The sequence below is a fragment of the Hirundo rustica genome, chromosome 3 (assembly GCF_015227805.2).
Source record: "Hirundo rustica isolate bHirRus1 chromosome 3, bHirRus1.pri.v3, whole genome shotgun sequence".
NCBI lineage: Eukaryota > Metazoa > Chordata > Aves > Passeriformes > Hirundinidae > Hirundo > Hirundo rustica.
Genome location: NC_053452.1, coordinates 64,637,634 through 64,657,830, shown reverse-complemented (window position 1 = coordinate 64,657,830; position 20,197 = coordinate 64,637,634). Strand labels below are relative to the sequence as shown.

The 20,197-nt window shown below is 41.7% G+C and overlaps 1 protein-coding gene across 12 annotated transcripts; it reads left to right on the top strand.

Annotated features, from left to right (window-relative positions):
- Positions 1-3,377: 3,377 nt before the first annotated feature.
- On the top strand, positions 3,378-18,561 carry HSF2 (heat shock transcription factor 2). 12 transcript variants are annotated; one of them, XM_040059509.2, is made up of 14 exons: positions 3,382-3,622; positions 6,937-7,045; positions 7,272-7,399; positions 8,779-8,903; positions 10,880-10,955; positions 12,099-12,160; positions 12,275-12,359; positions 13,198-13,367; positions 14,652-14,758; positions 14,849-14,924; positions 15,495-15,600; positions 16,521-16,580; positions 17,174-17,240; positions 17,613-18,561. In XM_040059509.2, exons 1-14 carry the CDS (start codon positions 3,455-3,457, stop codon positions 17,900-17,902), a joined length of 1,629 nt encoding a protein of 542 aa, XP_039915443.1. In that variant the 5' UTR covers positions 3,382-3,454; the 3' UTR covers positions 17,903-18,561. The 12 variants fall into 12 exon arrangements, with proteins under 12 accessions (XP_039915445.1, XP_039915439.1, XP_039915438.1 ...); XM_040059508.2 differs by having other exon boundaries at positions 17,174-17,258; XM_040059511.2 differs by lacking the exon at positions 16,521-16,580 and having other exon boundaries at positions 3,378-3,622; positions 17,174-17,258.
- The last annotated feature ends 1,636 nt before the right edge of the window (positions 18,562-20,197 follow it).

Sequence of the window (20,197 nt, the reverse complement as noted above, 5' to 3'; positions counted from 1 at the left end):
AAGAATGATCATGAATGGAAGTTGGTTTCAGTTATCATAGCTTAATTTTAAATATACTGTGGGGAACAGTTATCAAAATTTAATTTTGAAACTTGATGCCAGCCTTTGTTTTATCACTGTCTGTTAAATATCCGGTGTGCTGACTGTGCCATCTGTTCTTCCTGCGGGGCAGAACAAGGAAAATGAATTACTTAGCCATCCAAAACACTGAGTGGTACTTGAATCAGATGCATAAGGATGGCATAACACTAACTGAATGGGTATTACTTTGGAAGATTAATTTCTGTAGAAGCTCTCTGAAATGTTATCTACCTTGCCTGCTCTAGCTAGTTTCATCACAAATACAGACATATCAGACCATCCTTGGTTCAAGGAGGATTGAAGCTAGGCTTCTTAGGGCAACTTTTGATTCGAGGAGATCCTAATATGTACAGATCTGGGACTTTCAGGAACACTTTCAGTAATTTAAGCAGTGTAATAATTTTTTAAAGGTAGAAGGCTTGCATCAGATTTGGCTGTCAGGTGATCTGCAGTGTTTGATGCAGGACAGCCTACTTGTGGTTGGCTGCCTGTGCTTGTTCTGGGGGTAACATTTGGGCAAGTTCAGCGTCTGATTTGTGTCTTGCTTTCACATGTATCAATATTGATGAATCAATAAAGATAACCTTCAGATGCTGGCCTTTCAGGCAGGGCAAACAGTGGTTGCAAAAAGAGGAGGGCACTGCCTTGAAATCTGTCACGCTGCCTTTGTCTCTCCTGTCAGTTTGCAGTTTCTTGTTTTGCATCATGCTGTTTGTCTTAAGAAAAATCTGCAGACTGGTATCCCTAGGGGAATTGACTCAGGCTTTACTCAAGGTCTGTTGTAAGTGGAGTTCACAGAGATTGCACTTTAGACTTAAAAGAGCCAGACCAACAGCACAAGCAGAGCTGTTGACCCCTGCTGCATATTCCATTGTAGGGGAAGAAAATAGGAAGTCAGAGAAGATAGGTTAAGTTCATATCAGAAAAGTATTGTTACATGAGGGCTGCTTTGTGACCCCTACTTGTAAATGTGCTGTGGAACAGAGTCCCCATCCCAAATTATTTTTCTTAAAGTGCATCAAAACTAGAATATCAGTGGCCAAAGCTCCTATAGGAGTACAGGAGTGCTGTGGGGCCGTCTGCTACTCGAGCACAAGAGGAAGAGACCAGTGATGGATGCGATTTTTAGGCTTACGGGATGTCAGAATAAACAGACAGTGATATGAACAGCGATCTAACTTTATTCTTTGGCTTCCTGCCCAGATTTGAGGTGCTGCTAGCTATGTAGCCTCTCCACGAAAACTGTGGAAAAAAAGCGCTGGAAATCAGATGTTCACTGTTGGCAGCGCTCCCTTAGTCCTGAGCACTAGGTCTTAGTTGGAACTCTGACATGTGGGGGAACTATGGGCCCAAGGGAGGGGGAATGAGGCTCAGGAGGAACAGAATCTGCTGGGGCTTGAGGGGTTAGTCAGGGATATGGGAAGAAATCTGAATTCTCAACATTTCACAATATGTGAAGAGTTTTAAAGTGTTATGTTTTTCTGGAGAGGGGAGGGTGAGAACTGCATCAGGGAAGATTTAAATAGCTTGACCTGTCTCAGAGCTGATAATTACCAGATTTCTGCAAGCTAAGTGAAGGAAAATTTTACTGCAGTGTGGAAAAAGATTACAGCACTGCTTATGAAGGTACTTGGAAGTCAAATAGACTCAGATTAAAGACTCGTGAGTTTTGAAATGGCTGGATTGTAAAATAATGTAACCAAAAGCTTTATGAACAGGGACAAGCAACTACCTTGTGCTCAGACCTTGTGAGACAAAAAAATAAAAACTTAATGGAAGCCTTATTTGAGTTGTACATTGCTAACACTTTATGTTAGTGTAAGTATTAAATAAATAACTTCCAGTTCATAAGCCTTAAGGCTTCAGAATTATTTTTTCTTTCACTAAACTGAGGTTTAGAAAGGTGAAAAGACTTCCCTCAACTGTAAGACACTGGAAATCAAGTTACATTTCACCATGCTGATGTTCAGTCTACTAGAGAAATGAAAAAAATTAAGTGCATGGTTCCACTTCTCAGCCAGACATCAATATTAGGGGTTGACCTTTTGAAGCACTGTCCAACAAGCCTGCAAATCAACTCCTATTTTCAAACGGAAGTTGTAAACAAGAACTATAAGATGCAGAGCAGTACTGTGTCCACATTAAATCACCATATTCTTCGCTCTGCTTATCTTTTTTATCTAGATAATGGAATCTGGTGGGACCTTGCTGCACATGCATGTCAGGAAGAAAAACTACTTGGAAAATTACTGTAAATTTGTGTTTAAATTGAAAAGGCATTCATATAAGTTTTCTCATTGCAAATACTGACCCTGAAAAGCTGAACCATAAACTTAACAACCGTGACTTCTCTCAGGAGTGATCTAGTGAACATCAGTCAAAGGGTTTGTTACAGGCTGTGGTAGGCTGCTAATGATGTGACCAAAGGGAAGCTGTGTGAGACACAGCTTGAAACAGAAATACTTAACTTAATTTTCCTGCAGGCTACCCCACTAAAGGTTCTGTTATCTTCTCTGTGCCATTGTGCTTAATTTTCACTGCAAACTGAAGCAGATCGAACTGAGATTGAGCCTTTTGGAGAAATTTCAACGAAGTAGTAACACTACTAGTTGATGAAGGTTTGTTGTGAAAATACTAATTTTAGTTCCAAAGAACAACTTCTTAAAAACTACTTGCAGTTAGTGTGTGATTAAGTTTTGCAAAATACTTGGTACAGTATTTAAAAAAAAAAAAAAAAGTGCATTTCACCATCCAGTAGGCTATTTTCCTTGAGATACCCGGGTTCTTTTCGCAGTTTCAGTAGCTGATAGGTCTGAAGTCTAAAGACAAGTTGCCTTGCAGACAGGTCTGCTTAGGGCCTGCCTGAGATGCTTTTGGGGGTAGTCCCGTTGTGCATACGCCCCGTGTACTCGTGTTTTTGAGCTGACTAGCAACTCTTCACTTTTCTTCCAGACGGTTCGGAACCCCTAGGCTGGGATAAGTCCTTAGAGGACCCGCTCCGGACACTCGTCCGCCTTTCCCCGGGAGCTCGACCGGGAGCGCTCCCGCTCACGCGCCGGCCTCCCTCAGCCGAGCGCCCGCCCCTCGCCACGCGCCGGGCCCCGCCGGGAACGTGCGCCCGCGCGACGCGGCCCCGCCCCCCCCGCGTGAGGCGCGCTCCTATTGGCTCCGTCCCGCCCGTGCCGGCGCTGTTGTGACACGTGAGGGCGGCGCACGTGGGGACGTTATGTAAGGCGCGGGGGGAAGGGGCGGGGCCGGCACACGCGCGTGCGGCAGGGCCGCCGCGCATGCGGGGTGCGAGGGAGGGGCGGGGCGAGGCCGGTCTGGTTGTGCTGCCTTCTCAGACAGAGGCCGCGGAGGCTCCCGAGCGACAATGAAGCAGGAGCAGCAGGACCAGCCGCCGCCGCCACCACCCCCAGCCCCGCAGCCTCCCCCGCAGCCGTCGCCTCCCTTCGCCAGCCCGGGGGTCCCGGCCTTCCTCAGCAAGCTGTGGGCTCTGTTGGGCGAGACCCCCAGCAACCAGCTCATCACCTGGAGCCAGGTCGGCCGCCCCCGCCCCCTATCCGCCCGCGCGTGGTGGAGCCCCCGCCATCACCCTGCGCTTCGCTCCGCCGGGCACCGGGGCCTTCTGGGGGCCATGGGCCTCGGCTTGCGTGTGGGGAGGGTGGAAAATCAGGGCACGGCCACATGGTTTGGTTGGGCTTGGGCCGGGCCGGGCTGAGCTGAGCTGCTCGGGAGAGGCCGGCTCGGCTCGGCCCTCAGCTTCTCCCTTGTGTTAACCGTGGAGTAGGAGCTCCGGTGCCCGACCTGGGCGCGCGTCCCCAGGCACCCCCACCGAGGGGGGTTTGTCTGTAGCGGCTCTGACTGAGCAGGCGAGGGCCTCCGTGGGGGTGGAAAGGGGCCCGAGAGCCGGGGGATTCTGCCACGCGCTTAAGGGGCCGGCGTGCGGGCAACTTGGAGCCGCGGGGGGCTTTCCCACCGCGGGATGGTGGGTGCGCCAGGAACGGGGCTCGCCCTCGGCAAGCCGGGGCTCCGGGAGAGCGCGGGGGGATGCGGAGAGCAGTGTGCTCGGGCCTTGTGTTGTTTCCTGTGTGCTGCCGCGGGGCGGGATCCCGCGGGGAGGTTGGGAACGGCCACGTGGGGCATGGCTGGGGGCTTCCCGGGCTCGGTGTTCACCTGCTGGGGTGGCGGGAAGGGAATGGGCCACGGGGGAAGTCGAGCTGGGCACCCATCTTACAGTGCAGCGAAGGGCTGGCAAATTGCTACAGGGAGCATCATTGACAGTTGTGCCAAACGCTAAGCACATACTTTAGTAATAGCTACTTCATTTTTTTTCCTATATGCTGTTTTCAATAAAACCTTGTTCTCAAATCGTATCGGTATCTTTTAGTGGTATTGAGTGAAACTCAACTGAGGGCTCCTTATTTTAAATGTTCTAGAAATAATGAAATGTCTTAAATATTTTACTGAAAATGGTTTACCAGTATCTTCAGACAAAACTTCCCAAAGAGGGAAGCAGGAGGCCTCAGTAGATTATGGCAGGTTTTTTTTTGTTTTTTTCATTTTGTTTATTTTTGTTTTAGGGTAGGATTTTTGTAGTGTTTTTGGGGTTTGCTTGGGTCTTTTTTTCTTTTAAGAGAGATACTAAAGGTTGTATGAAGATTAATATTGTCTACATTAAAAAATGCTGGCTTTGGTGCTTTACGCTTTTAATGGAGAATTTCCAAATCCATTGCTTATGTTTATCTCAAGTAAACACACCGATACCTATTAGGTATCCTTGTGTTATTTCTTTAATTAACAGGAAAAATATTTGTTTGAGATTCTGCGAGGGTGTTTATAGAGGAGAAGGTCCATCCATCACAGTTGATTTTATTAGCAACCAACAGTTCTCGTGCGGGGGGAAGTATGGGGATTACTTGTGATATGGATGAAGAGTACCAAATAATGCTGTTGGAGTACTGCTGTATGCTGTAGTCATTGGCACTAGGAGTTGACAATTGTATTTAGCTGTGCAGTGAAGCTTACTGGCTTTAATGTCTGTACAGCTTTGCTGTAAATGACTGTCAGGGCAACAACAGCTTGTGGACGCATTTCCCAGATTTTCATGTACTAGGCCTGGACAACGTCAAAGTGATGATAAAGTGAGGCACCACAGGAAAGTTATCTATTGGTGTCACGGGTCGCTGTAATGTCACTTGATTCAGCACCTTGAGTTTGTTAGTTTCACACACAGTTTTGGCTAAAATAGTCTGTTCTTGCCAGTTCTTTTGCTTCCCCTTTTTCTTCTACTGATTGATTGTCAGGAGGAGGTAGGTAGGCATTACTGGAAGTATTCATCTCCCCCTACCTTCCTCGCAGTGTTAATCGCTTAAGTCATTCAGTGGAGAGCCATTTGTAACATCCTGTTTCTGATGCTCCCCGCTGATTTGTAGGAACAAGCTGTTGTGGTTTAACCCCCACTGGCAGCTAAGTACAACTCAGCCACTTGCTCACTTCCCCACACCCTGTTAGAGAAAGTCAAACTCCTGGGTTGAGATAACCATTTAAAATTGAAATTAAGTAAAGTATATGATAACAGTAATAAAACAGAAAGGAAACACAAGAAAAACAAATGATGGCGACCTGCTGGCCAGTACCCAGCCCATCCAAAACCAGCAGTTGGCCCTCCTGCTGGATAACCCTTCCTGGTTTATATATTGGGCATGATGTTCTCTGGTATGGAATATCCCTTTGCCCAGTTTGGGTCACCTGTCCTGGCCATGCACCCTCTCAGCTTTTTGTGCGCCTGCTTGCTGACAGCACTTGGGAAGCTGAGAAGACCTTCACTTAGGGTAAGCGCTGCCCAGCAACAACTAAAACATCAACTTACTATCAATGTTATTCTCTCACTGAATCCAAAAACTCAGCACTCTACCAACTACTAAGAAAAAAAATAATTTTATCCTATCTGAAACAAGGACACCCGCCTTTCAACAAGGACTTTGTATGGTCTTAGAGTTGGTTCTTTAAGCATCTTGAGATTACAGAACTGCTGGCATTTGAGGATAAGAAAAGTGACTCATTAAACTAAAAAGGACTCTTAAAAAGATGCAGGAAAAGTGTTGACATTTGTTGAAGAGAAAACTTTTTATTAACTACAGGGTGAGAGTATTGTGGATGTGTAAACAAAACCTAAACCATTTTGAAGTAGATAATTTGCATTCTGCCAACTCCTTGCCCTGTAGTTATGTGGAGTGCAGTCATTGAAGAACAAAGAGCTGATCCTTCTATTTTACTTAAAGCCTGTGGATTAAATAAAAGATCAGTCTTCTCTCACAATTTGCATTCCAGAAGGGGAATCTTGCTTAGGTGGGTACCTTTTTTGGTAACTCCAAAACCCTGTGGACACCCTCACCTCTTTGACAGCTCCATCTGCTCTACAAGTCCTATCAAACCAATCATGCTTTTATACTGAAAAGCACGTGTCACTGCCAGCTGGTTGTTGGTATTTTTTCCTTGCTCAGGTTCTTTATTAATAAGATTTCTTACCGGGGCTGCATTCGAAATTGATAGTATTGTCCTGTAGTGAAACTGGGATAATTGCTGATAAAGTATTACTTCGTATCTTGATAAAGCAGTGTGTAACAATAGAGATATTCCCCTGTAGCTGCAGGTGATGATGTAAATGGATAGCACTCAGTTGCTTTGCAACTGCAAGGTTTGTATGCTTTTTGTTTTGGAAAATTGTAGGCAAGCAGATCAGTAATGCACTGCATGCAAAAGGAAACATTCCAATCTGTTGATTAATTCTGAATGCCCAGTTTATTTTGTGCTATGGTTTTTAAGTAGTTTAATGTGTCTCTCTCATTTCAGAATGGAAAGAGTTTCTTGGTGTTGAATGAACAGAGATTTGCAAAAGAGATTCTTCCCAAATACTTCAAGCATAACAACATGGCAAGCTTTGTCAGACAGTTAAACATGTGTAAGTTCCTGGATTTTTGCATTCTAGCAAATTTCTATATCCTGTACATAAAAGTTAAATTATAATTTCCTTTGAGCAGTGGCCTTGTGTTCTCTGCAATTAAGATACTGTCTTATCCTCAAAACTTGCAACTGTATAGTTGGGAGAGCATACTTTTAATTTCTTAATGTGTGTTTTGAGGTTTTTCTTTTATTTTGTGGTTTGTTGTTTTTGGTTTTTTTTAAAGATGGCTTCCGTAAAGTCGTCCATGTTGATTCTGGAATTGTCAAACTGGAGCGATATGGTCCAGTAGAGTTTCGGCATGCGTATTTTAGGCAGGGCCGGGAGGACTTGCTGGAACACATTAAAAGGAAGGTTAGTGAAAATTCAGTATGTGGAAAACCTGTACTATTTAATATTGATGAATGGTGAAGTTTGTGTCAAGCTGAACTGCAGGACTGAGAGTACAAATAAGTTCAGAGTTTATGGGAACAAAATGCCCTGCTTTCATTTATATCTTGAGCTTGTTTAAAGATATTTTGAGAGATTCAACAAGGCCTTTTTGGCCTACTTTGCTGTCATAATAGTAAAGTTTCACAGGTGGCAAAAAAGTGAGTTATGTAATATAACAATTTGCAGATGGCTATTAGAAGTGCAGAGCATGCTTTGACTTTACCATCATCAATATAAGAAACTGCTTGTTTATGTACCTTGTTTCAGAACAAAGCTACTGTAAGCATTAGACTTTACACCCAAGAGAATGGGGCAAACCTATAAACACGTTTGTTATGCTTCTGAAGTGTGCTCTGCTGTTACTGAGTCAAGTGATTACAGACGGCAAATAGAAATATGGCAAATTAAACTGGATGCCAGGGTTAACCCCAGTCAGCAGCCCAGCCCCACACAGCCACTCGCTCACTCCCCCTATGTCAGGATGTGGGAGTGAATTGGGAGAGTAAAAGTGAGAAGACTCACAGGTTGAGATGAAGGCAGTTTAATGAGTAAAACAAAAGCTACACACACAAGCAAAGCCAAACGTGGAATTAATCTACCACTCCCAGTGGGCAGGCAGGTGATCATCATTCAGCCATCCCCAGGAAAGCAGGGCCCCATGACATGTCATGGTGACTTGGGAAGACAAATGTCATCATTCTGAACATCCTCCCCACTTCCTTCTTTTTCCCCTAATTTTATATGCTAAGCATGGCACCGTATGGTATGGAATGGTGGGGATAACTGTCCCAGCTGTGTGTGTGCCCTCTCAATTTATTGTGCAGCCCCAGCCAAATGGCTGGTGGAGTGAGGTGAGAAGTAGAAAAGCCCTTGACTCCATGTGTAAGCACTGCTCAGCAGTAACAAAAAATCTTTGTATTGCCACCACTGCAGCACAACTGCACAAGTCTAAAACACAGCCCTGTATTTGCTCCTGTGAAGAAAATAACCCTACTCCAGCCAAAACCAGCAAACAATGATGTGCTTGTTATCACCAGGTTATTGTGATACAGTTACGATGAAGTAGAGTACTTGGGAAAATGCCTGAAGAGTCTGAGTGTACATAAATGTTTGTAACAACTAAAGCTAATGTGGTGACAGCTGTGTTTCTGGTTTTGGGGATTTTTGGATGCTTGGTTTATTATTAAATTAAGTGCATATTTTTTTAACATTTAGTAAGAAAATATACTTGATCACCAAAAAGAGTAATAATTAATCAGGAGTTAAGGGAAGTGTTGTTTCTGGATTCTTTTCCTTTAAAGGTTTCTTCTTCAAGACCTGAAGAAAACAAGATACGTCAGGAAGATCTCTCTAAAATAATATGCAGTGCTCAAAAAGTGCAAATTAAACAAACGACTATTGAATCTCAGTTGTCTCTCTTGAAGAGGTAAGTTGCTTCATCAGTATCTGATCCTTAATGCTGAGTGATTGTGATACTAGATCTGGACAAAGACCTAATTCTAGGTGTCTCTTGATTTCTGGTTGCTTAATTTAAATTATTGCTTTAGGAACATGCATTTCAATAGAAAAATTGCTTTAAATTTGATTTTTCTGATATTATTAAAAGTAATAGGTAATGTTGATGTTTGTAGAAGTGTCTAGTAGTAGGCAGTTAAACAACACCTTTAATAATAGCTCCATATAGATGCTGAGTGTGATTATTTAAATCAGCTCTTAGTATAAAATATGCTGGTTTTTGTCTTCAGGTTGGAAATAGTTACTGTATTTGGTTTGAGGCAGAGTTCGGTTTGTGCGGTTTGCATATAATTAGGACAATTAATGTCTTTGCTAATTGTTTTTATTTTCCTATTGTTTTTTCCCCATTCTCCGCTGTTTAAAATTGTGGAAAAGTTAATACCTATGAAAAAGTATTTAGAAATCTAATTTGGAAATTCGTTAGTTACCTCATTGACAGAGAAACAGAATTGAAAATCCAAATCTAAATAGAGGGTTTTTTGAATTGCATACTGCCTACTTAGAAATTATGATTTATTCTCAACAGTGAAAGATGTGTGTCACAAATTACTTAATCCTTTAGAACATGTAAGTACAGACAAGCTACCTGAGTATAAGGTCATGCACTCTAAGTCACTCACCTCAATAGAAACTCTTAATAGAGTTTCTATTTCTTCTAGTAGAAGGTCTCATGACAGTGTATCTGTGTGGCAGAAGTCACTGATAAGTTCAGGTTTTAAGAAGTAAATTCTCTCATTTCTAGACTTCAGTTGTGGCGACTTGATTGGTAGAATCTCCAGAGGCAAACTTCTTTTGCTTAGGCACAGTCCTTGTTAGAATCTGGCCAGTCTAGAGTAAAAATCATGTTTGCCCTCTTAAAATCCTAGACAAAGTTGTGTTGAAAGGAACCTCAGAGAGCCATCAGGTCCAAACCACTGCCCAGAGCAGGGCTGGCTTTGACTGAAATGACAGCCAGTTGCTAATGAGCTGACAGTTTGTAGAGATGAGAACACAGTAGCTGGTCTTTGACATCCATATTGTCATCCCATCAGTTTAAAGTGATTGAGGTAGAAACTGGAGCTAAATCAGAAGACCTGGTCCTACAAAGCATGTTGATAAAAGTAGTGAAAAAGTTGAGAAAGTTCAGAATCCCTGACTCCTGCTGTTAATTTTGTGATGTGACTGTACTATTAAATTATCTGTTGGACATATGAGCATTTTGAGGAGTGAGTAGTGCCCTGCACGACATTGCACATGAGCTGTTTCTGAAAACTTAGCTTAAGGTTTCCTAAAAACCCAGCCACCAGTGGAGTTGGCTTCTTTGTGTAGAAAATGAAACTACAAAAGAGAGGAGGATGGTATGTTGTCTGCCCATATTCGTTGAAGTTTTTGATACTCATTATCTACCTTTTAATATGGCATACACCTGGAAACAACAAGGCTTATGGTTACAGTAGGGCAGTTTTTACGCTGTCTCAGTAACTGGAATTCTGTCAGTATCGGGAGAACCAAGATTACTAAAATGGCAGTGTTTTATGAAAACTGCTACTTTTGACGTGCTCCTGTTATTTTTTTATCACCTAACATGCCCTTTTACTGGAGCTAATAGAGATAACTGTTAAATGCTGATAGTTAATTTTTAAATGCTTAATGTATGGGTAATGATTATTGCCAAATTTTGGGTGTTTTTTTTTCCTTTAAAGCAGCTGGAAATTCTCTGCAGTTTATTTGTTGTGTTTTGGTCTCTGTTTCATAGTTACTTTCCAAGGCTGCTTGCTGCCTGTGTGACACTCTCACAGCAACCCCTGATCTAGAAACACATTTCAAAGAGTTTAATGAAGCTAACTGATCTTTAACAAAACAAATAACTAGTTTTAATGTGACTTTTAAAACATCATTTTTAAACAGAGAGAATGAATCTCTTTGGAGGGAAGTGTCAGAACTGAGAGCAAAACACTTGCAACAGCAGCAAGTTATTCGAAAGGTAAGGCTTCATTCAAGTGTCATGTGTGCTTGAGTGAGTGCTTCTGAAGTAGGAATGCTTTGCCACGTTTCCTTGCTTTGCCCTCACTTAGCTTTTTATAATGTCAAATCTCTCTATTAGAAAAAACAGCAGGGTGGTATATGAGGAACAAACCCTAGTGATACAGATATTCAGGGAATTTTATTGCATAAGCAGAAAATAAGGCCAAAATCTTTTAAACATTTTCATAGAATGAGGCTCTAGAACATCCTACATCAATCATTAAGTTGCCTTTAATTTGGTCCATCCATTTTTTATTACTTTGGGAATCAGATGTCTAGTTCTCTGTGTCAGCTGATCTCAGGAGAAACTTTCTCACTGCAGGAATTTAAACATTCTGTATTGGAAGTTCACTGCTGCCCCACTTAACTGACCCACTGACTGTATATTCCTAGTTACCAGAGGAATAGATAATTGAGTGGAACCTACTGATGATGTTGACTTAGATTATTTAACAGATTTATGATCTACCAAAACTGATATTAGTGTATAGAATTTATAGATCTATTTTTTTAACATTATCAGGAACGGGCATCACTGCAAGTAGCCTTGTAGCAGAGACTTACTGATTTTTTCCCAGTTTCTTCAAGCCAAATATGTACATTAAAGCCTTAGATATAAAACATAAGAGTAGGAAGGCTAACATTTCAAAAGGAAAGACAGCTGATGAATGCCGTTAATTGTACATGTAACTTTTATTCTGAATCTGTCAAAAATGCCTTTCACCAGAACCAGTACTTACAGATTATCTATATAGTCTACATCCCTATATGTGTCATTGCTAATTAGAAGTCTTCTAATAATTTGAGTCGCTGCATGTCTTTCTGTATTGTATGATGTCGTGTAAAAGCCAGCTCTTATCACCTGCTATGTGAAAAGTCTTTCTTTAACAACTGAATAACTATTTAGATATTATCAGGACTGGTTTTTACCTTGATTTTTAGGTTTTCTGAACAGCTCTTTATAAAAGTTACTACACTAAGGAAGTGTTTTGCTGTTATGTATAGATTTTATTATTGGCGTCTTTTGCTATAAGATACCTTGGTACTCAAGAGAAGCAATAACAAAGTGGAGCAACCAATAATAGTGTTCTCTCCCTTACAGATTGTACAATTCATTGTTACCTTGGTGCAGAATAACCAACTAGTGAGCCTAAAACGCAAGAGGTAAATATGCTCTGGAAAAGTTTCTGTCCACTTGGTAAATGGACAGGCCTTGTTGACTGATTACCAAAGAGGTGGGTTTAAGATGGCCTTCTTCCTTTACTCTTTCTGATGTAGGCCTCTACTTCTGAACACTAACGGACCTACAAAGTCAAATGTATTTCAGAAAATTGTGAAAGAACCAGCTGACAGTAGCCACCATGTAAGTGTTCTATTATGGATACTTTCTGTTGTGATGGAGTGCAGGTGGGCACATGGATCAAATTTACTGTTGTATGGAGACTATAATGCAGCTGTGTGCTGAGAGCTGTCAGCTTGCAGAAGTGATAGGCTGTGTTGTTTCCTTTCAGATGCTAAATGTGTTGATAATCACCATTCACTTTCCAACATAAGCACGTATGAAACAGTTACCTGTGTATTAAATACAGCTTGACATGATCCTGCTGAAAGCAGTTTGCTTTTAAGAATGGTGCTGTTAGAAATAGCGTGGATAATGTTGCATTGTTATCTCTGGGAATGTGGCATCCCTGGCCCCATACAGGGACAAGGGTCCAGTGTGTTGCTCTGCAAAGGCAGCATCCAATGCAGCAAAATCATGTCATGTTCATTACATTTGAATGAGTCATGCCACTGGAAGTTGTTTTCTGCTGTCCAAATAATGATTGGTGAGGAAATCGTTAAAACAAGTGCTGTAGTATGGCACTAGAATTAGTAGCTTTATAACAAAGTACTGTTTAAGCAGCACTCACTGTGCTGTTTCAATATTTTCACTTCTATTATCTGACAGTGCTAGTATAATTTTATTTCTACACCTGTGGTATTTGCCAAATTCTTTTTCCTGTAGCTGTCATTCTCCAGCTTGTTTATTTACTTGTAGAGCTTTCTCTGTTAAACAGATCTGTACAGCTTGTAATCTTCAAGGTGTAGGGAAGCTCTTAGACTGCATTAGATGCAAAGCATTGTAAGATACAATGATAACTGTCAAAATTTTGAAGCTTATCATCCCTCTGTGCCCTGACTCTTTTAAAAATAATTCTCAGGTACCTCTCAACAGAAATGAGGGCTTAAAACAAAGGGAACAGATTTCAGATGACATTGTTATTTATGATGTCACTGAGGATGTGGGTGAGGAAGAACATCCCATGGCTGATGAAGAAAATCTTCCTGTTACACCAGAAACAAGTGAAGATACCACTTCAGATTCTTCCAAGTAAGAAGTTTCAAGAAGTGTGTGTTGATAAATGACCTTCCGTGTTGTATAATATGCACTAATTCAGATAACTAGATTTTTTTTTTTTTGTGAAGTGGTTAGAATAATTCAGCACTCCTGCATATATAGAAACTTCATCTGTGAATTCACACTAGCTTTTGATTTATTGACCTCTGGATTTGTTCCAAAATAGTTAATTGGCTGTTGGAGTTTTAATACCAGGAGGATAGATGGAAACTAGTGAAAGCAGTCTGTATTACTGAATAATACTTAAATATACTAAAGCCAGAGTAAAAGAAGTCGTCTTACTTTTTTATTATGTGTACAGACAGGAATGACTTCCTTTGTTTTTGTGTAGAATAATTTACACGTGGTGTTTTTCAGGTTTTGGTGTGGTCTTTGCATTAAGCCAATTAATTTCAGGGCTCTGGGTTTTTTACAGTCCCAGTTGTTTTTTTGTGATTATGTTCCTTTCTGTCTGTACTCCAGTACTATAGAAGTTGTTCATCTTTCAGCTACAAGCAAGTCAAAACTTGGTCCAGGGATTTAGATGCAACTCTATTCTTGAGTTGCATTGGATTGATAGGGCCTGTATTAATGTCTCAAGGAAAAAAACTCAGTATTTGTACCTTAGACTTGAATTGGCATCACTGTTCTTTCTCAGCTGATACCTGGGAATGCATTCTCTGACAGAAAAGTTTAGTGAGAAAAAGGCTGTGATAGAGAGGCAACATAACTAACAGCTTCTTAAGGCTTAAGAACCAGAATAGGGATGAAAGCAAATCAGTTGGGCCTTGCTCTTGGTTTTCAGGTTTCATTCCTGGTATGCATAATAAGGTTAACTACAAACCTGTAGACTGAGATGCCTTTTTATGAGTGCTCTGGAGTTGATGCTGTTCAACAGGAAATACGCAAAATATATACTGTGTCTGGTTTGATGAGCTTGTATGATTTGAACTTCATACATGCTTTATATTTATATGCAAACTTACAGTTGTTCAAGTGTCAGTGTTCCTATGGCTCTTTAGCAGTTGGTTATTGTGGTCTGGCACAACAGTGCCTGCTAACTGAGCTGCATTAATTGCATTGATCATTACAGAACTGTATCAGTGGAAAATAGATATTTTGAGTATCTTTGTTTATTATTAAAAAGCAATAGAAAAGTTTAGTTCCTGATAGTAGCTTCAACAGTAGCTTGACTAAAGTGAGAGGTTACTAAACCTGTGGAATAATACCAGTTTAAATATGTATGAAATACTGTAATTAATTTATCTCACATTACAGCTGTAGCTACCATTCTCCCGATATTGTAATTGTGGAAGATGATAACGAAGATGAATATGCCCCTGTAATTCAAGGGGATAAAAACACTGAATCAGTTGCTGTCCCAGGTAATGATCCAGTCACCCCTGTCAGTGACAGCACAAGTCCACTCATGTCAAGTGCTGTACAGCTGAATAACCAGTCAACTTTAACTGCAGAAGACCCAGTATCTGTGATGGATTCCATACTCAATGAAAATGGCGTAATTTCACAGAATATAAATCTTCTTGGAAAGTGAGTAGTCTGGTCTTTTGTTTTTTCAAATGTTAGAACTTAATATTTGACTGAAGTAAAAAGAACTGAATAGCAGTATCTACTGAGAACTTAAACTTACAGGCCACTTACTCCAGCCAGTTTCTGAAGATCCTTGTATTTTAAGATGTGACCAAAGATGCAACCTCTGATTTTCATTGTTAAGTGAGTGGGTTGTTTAATCTGGCAGTGTAATGTTGTGGAGGTTGTTTAAACTGTCAGGATTTATTTTTGTCACTCCTGCAGGTGGATTAGACCCATTAGGGTTATGTGGATGAAAGAATTGCATCTCTGCTAATGTCATGTAATAGGTGTTACGTTGATGTAATTCCTGTGCTACCTATTCCAGAGCACCTGTCTGCTGACTTGGGTTCTCTTCTAAAGATGCTAAGTCTTCATTTTTTTCCAGAGGTCCTTTCTTGTGAAAGACTTTGTTCATTCTAGTTCTGGTGAAGATTTTTAGATGCATGTAGTACATCTGTGTAAAGCTTACTTAAGGATTTCTCTTAAATTACTAAGGGATACAGCAATAAAATACTGTTTGCCTTCTAGAGTTGAACTTCTGGACTATCTGGACAGTATCGACTGCAGTTTAGAGGACTTCCAGGCTATGTTGTCAGGACGACAGTTCAGCATAGATCCAGATCTCCTGGTTGATGTAATTTTGACTTAATTTTAAGTATTTTCATAATAGGATATAGAGAACATTTGTGTGTGTTGTTGCTGTTTAATATGGATTTAAATCACAAATGATCTTCTTTTTCCTTCCGTTTACAAAGCAAAGTTAAAAATATTTGAGTTTCTGGAGCACTGGTATAAGTCTTAATGCTACACCACTGCTCAAGTGAATGCTTGAGTTTCTTACTGAACAATGGCTTTCTTAATGACATAATGCTTGTATTTGTTGTGATGTGAACTTAGATGTCATGTCGATTAATACTCTAGCTTTGAAATAACCCAGCACATCATCTGTGGTCTTCTCAATGAACTGGGGTTAAAAAGAACCTTGCTCCCTGTAGCAAGGCCATGTTGCTGGCTGGTGGCAGGGTGTTTGCCACGACTCACATGTCCTCTCTCTGAGGTGCTGCTCCCTGTCCATTTGTTCTTCAACCCTAACCTGGGCCAGTGCATGAGGTTACTGGTTCCTGGTGACATGTGGCTGTTGAGACTGCTGGAGTGCCTCCCACTTCACTGAGATCCCTCTTAAAAGCAGCTCCACTGACTGATGACTCCTTCTAGCTTGGTGTCACTTTGCAACTTAAATTCATCCATATTGTAGACAGAAATATCCATGCAGCAATTTCAGAAGAAATTGGTATTTTAAAACTGCAGCAAACTGTGTTAGATGCCATACAGTTGCTTGTTTCTTTGGTGATCAGGGTTCATGGAATTCCAAACCATTGTGCTCCAAAGCTAGATTTTCTTTGGAAAAGCAGTAATTACCTGTAAATAGACACCAGTCCTCACAGAGGGTGGAAGAAGTACAGGGGTTATTCTCACACATGCAGAAGCAATGGTCTTGTATTCTTAATAGCAACACTGAGATTCCTAAAACTTGATGTCTTTTGTCTTACTCAGCTTTTTACAAGTTCTGTGCAGATGAATCCCACAGATCATGATCATGTCACTAATACCAAAGTAAGTCTTAAATCCATTGCTCAACATACACAGTAGTGAGAGATGCAAAATTCACTCATCTTTTGCTGTTTTCTTTACTGGAATCATGGCACTTTGTGCTCTGGCTTTTAAGACTTGCATGAGAATAGAAAGACTGCAGCTGAGTTTGTCCTGTTGGGCTTTAAACAGCAAAGGAAAAAGCACTCCAACTGATTAGTAATGTCCTTTAAAACTCAGATTACCTCTACATTGTACCAGTGTCTTGACTTTTGTATCCCGTGAGATTTTTTTACTTGGAAACATGGGATGCACTTCTGTCAGAATGGTTTAATCTGTGTTGTCTGGTTGGAAAAGTAACACAGCAGTGGAGCAAAGATGTAGCACTCTGACATTGTCCTGTTCATTTAAAGCATTAGTTTTGGTTCTTGCTTTGTAGCCCGTGTTTCCATTTCATGTTCTGTCAGCCAAAGTGTGTTAGTGTGGGTAATACTGATCACACCACTACATCTTATCACAAATAATCAAAATTTTTTTGTAGTAGTTGGTCAGCTGTTTTCCAGTGGCATTGGAACAGGCTTTAAACATGTATTTTAAGAGTTTGCTTTTGTTCCCAGGCGGAGACAAAGGGAAAAGAAACTAACAAGAATAATGCTGGTCCAGCGGCTTCACAGGAAATGCAAGGTACTGAGCCCAGATCAGGTTAGTTGTAGTGATCTATTGAAACACTTCAGCAGTTGAACACTACTCTAAAAGCCATCTCAGTTATTTGCTCCTGACCTGGTTTTATGTTATGCTAATAAATAACCAAAACACAATACTTAGTATATTTGCTTTTTAGATTTTTGTCTGCACTAGATGCAAAGAAACTGATTTTTTGCAGGTGAATCTACACAAATAATGTTATGCATGAACATAACAATTCTTTAAAAATACAAACACCTTTGTTTTATTAATTCTTCTTTAAGTAAGTACTGTGGGTCAGATTTTTTTTTTCCCCTTCTGCATGTAGAAAGACACATGAATTGATACTCTGAATATTTTTTCCCCCCATAGATAAGCAGCTGATACACTACACTGCGTTTCCACTCCTTGCATTCCTCGATGGGAACCCAGTCTCTGCTGTTGAGAGTGGGAGCTTCACAGCTGAAACTCCTTCCACTGTTGAAAAATCCCTGGAAGGGGAGGAGCTCCTGGAGAGCAGCCTGGATCCCCAGCCCACCCAGAGCAAACTGGTGCGTCTGGAGCCGCTGACGGAGGCAGAGGCGAGCGAAGCCACGCTGTTCTACCTGTGCGAACTTGCCCCAGCACCCATGGACACAGACATGTCCTTCTTGGATAACTGATGTGAGGGAAGCTCTGTATATAGTCATGAAGATGAACTATTTATTTAGAATATTGTTTGGTATGAGAGTTTTTTGTAAATCACTGTTTTATGTAACCAGGTATGTGGAATCCGAAGTACCTTATATCTTACACAAGCAGTTGTTTAGCTATGGAGTTAGACAAGCCACCAGGCACAGCTGGCACTGCTGAGCCAGGCTGCTGATGCACTGATGCTGCACTGATGTAAACACTTGGTGTTGCACACGTTGCTTGTGTTGCCGTGGGTAACCAACACTTGTCAGTAGTGAGCTTTGATTTATGGTTTCCTATACTTCTTGTCTTACCTATGATGACATAAACTAGTAGTGTATGGTTAGGGAACACTGACTTTCTGTATTTTGGGGGTTTTATTTTTTACATTTTGTTTAAAACACATGAAGCTTTTTTGGGGTGGGGGGACCAGGACCTGATGTAGGCTTTTTTTTTCCCTGCTTCAGCTGGGAACAAAGTGCCTGTACCTTGCTAAATCTTGGTTCTGCCTTACTTTCACTTCAGTGGAAGTGCTCACACATAGCACAAACTGGGGAAAAGTTCTTGACAGCTGCCAGGCCCCATGACTGCATGAGTACTTTTAACTTGGACCATCTATGCTGACAAAATAAATGTTACTTCAGTGTGATGCGTGTTAAGAGTTTGTCTCTTATTTTGTGTGCCAGGCGGTTACAGATTTAACAGCGTCTTGTTTTCTTATCATAGTAGCTGTGCAAGGTCTGCTGTGCACAACTCCTGGAACATAGTTTCATTTTCTCCAGCCTGAAGGCTTTATTGATAAACCTCCAAAATAAGTGTCTAATGCAGCAAACTGTTTTCCAGTAGTGGCGCCAACGAGGGTGGTCTCGCTGATTTCTTATGAGAGCTGCAGCAGAGCCCCCCCCATTGCCTTCCGTCCAGGGGAGGAGCCCTACCCCTCCTCCAAGGTGTGTGTCCATGTTGGGGGTTAGGTTTGATCCTTTTTTGTCTTAAAGAATTTTTCCCTGTACGTTACTAAGAAACAATACTGGTACTTAGAAGGTACTTGACAAACACAAAAGCCGTAGCCGAGGGCGGGGGATGATCACATAAGGGTGGGGGAGGGAAAAGGAGAGGGTTGGGGGAGCTGAGCAGACTCTTCCCGCTCTCGGCATTGGATAGGACGGTCAGACTGCTGCTTGCTGCGGGAGAAGTTCTCTGTCCACAGAAAGTCCGGTCCTGGGAATTCTACCATCATCCATCATCTGGTCGTGTGCCCAGGAATTCGGATTCCCTTCGTCTGCCCTGCTGGAGCTGGGTCAGCCCTGCTTGGGAGTCACGGCTCCTTCAGCACTGCTCACTTTGCCGGGACACCCCCCTGCCTGCTGAAGACCCTTGCCGCTCCAGCCACCAGCCCTGAAATTTTCCACCGTTCCAGCTTGGTGCTCTGAGTCCCAAGAGATCAGACTGCCCCGGGCTTTGTGAAACAAAGCCCCTCGAGGTTCCTGCTTCTGTTTATTATTATTGCTGGAGTTGTTACTGTTTGTTTGCCTTATTATACTTACTGGTAAAGAACTGTTACTCCTTTCCCCATAACTCTGCCTAAAAAAAACCTCTTTAATCTTCTAAATTATAATAATTTAGAGAGAAGGGATCGGAATTCCCCCATCCTAGAGAGGCCCCACCCCTCCCTAGCAGATACCTGTCTTTCAAACCAAGACAGTCCACTACTGCCCTCATGGAAGCCACAGGTGCTGCAGTGACGTTGTGTACTTGTGCTAGTTCCTGCCCCACTGGGTGAAGGGGCAGCTGACACACTTTAAACCAGATCATCTCATCTTGAGCTCGTGCTTTTAATATAAACTCTAAATCAAACTGAAAATAAAGTCTGAGAACCTCCAGAGCACAAAGGCTCAGCAAAGAGAGAAACTGTGTTTCAGTAACTTCATACACACTACACAAAAAAACATTCCCCAACTCTGGCAGTGGATCCAAAATTTTTTCCAAAGGAGTAATCTGGCCACTTGTAGAAGGAGCTGAATCCTTAGAGCAGTCTGCTCGTCTTCTGAATTCACAACTTGTTCTTTGTTACAGGACTCAGGAACTGGTGTAGTAGAAGTGGTGTTCAGGTGTTTTACCCAAATTTAAACAGGTGCAATGCAGAGAAGTGGCAGCAGTTGAAAAAGCAGGAATGTTTGTGTTTGCTGGGACACGGGTGCCAAGAGCACAGAACTGTCAGAGGACTTCAGCCAGGGGGTTACACGTGACCTCCCAAAGGAGCCAAGGACTCACAGGTGTGCACCTGA

What these genes read in the sequence shown, in the direction of transcription:
- HSF2 (XM_040059504.2), top strand. Translation starts at nt 3,455, where the DNA reads ATGAAGCAGGAGCAGCAGGACCAGCCGCCGCCGCCACCACCCCCAGCC. An exon ending in TGTCAGACAGTTAAACATGT is followed by an intron (nt 7,046 to 7,271) that starts GTAAGTTCCTGG and finishes TTTTTTTTAAAG; the next exon opens with ATGGCTTCCGTAAAGTCGTC. An exon ending in AGGTACTGAGCCCAGATCAG is followed by an intron (nt 17,259 to 17,612) that starts GTTAGTTGTAGT and finishes TTCCCCCCATAG; the next exon opens with ATAAGCAGCTGATACACTAC.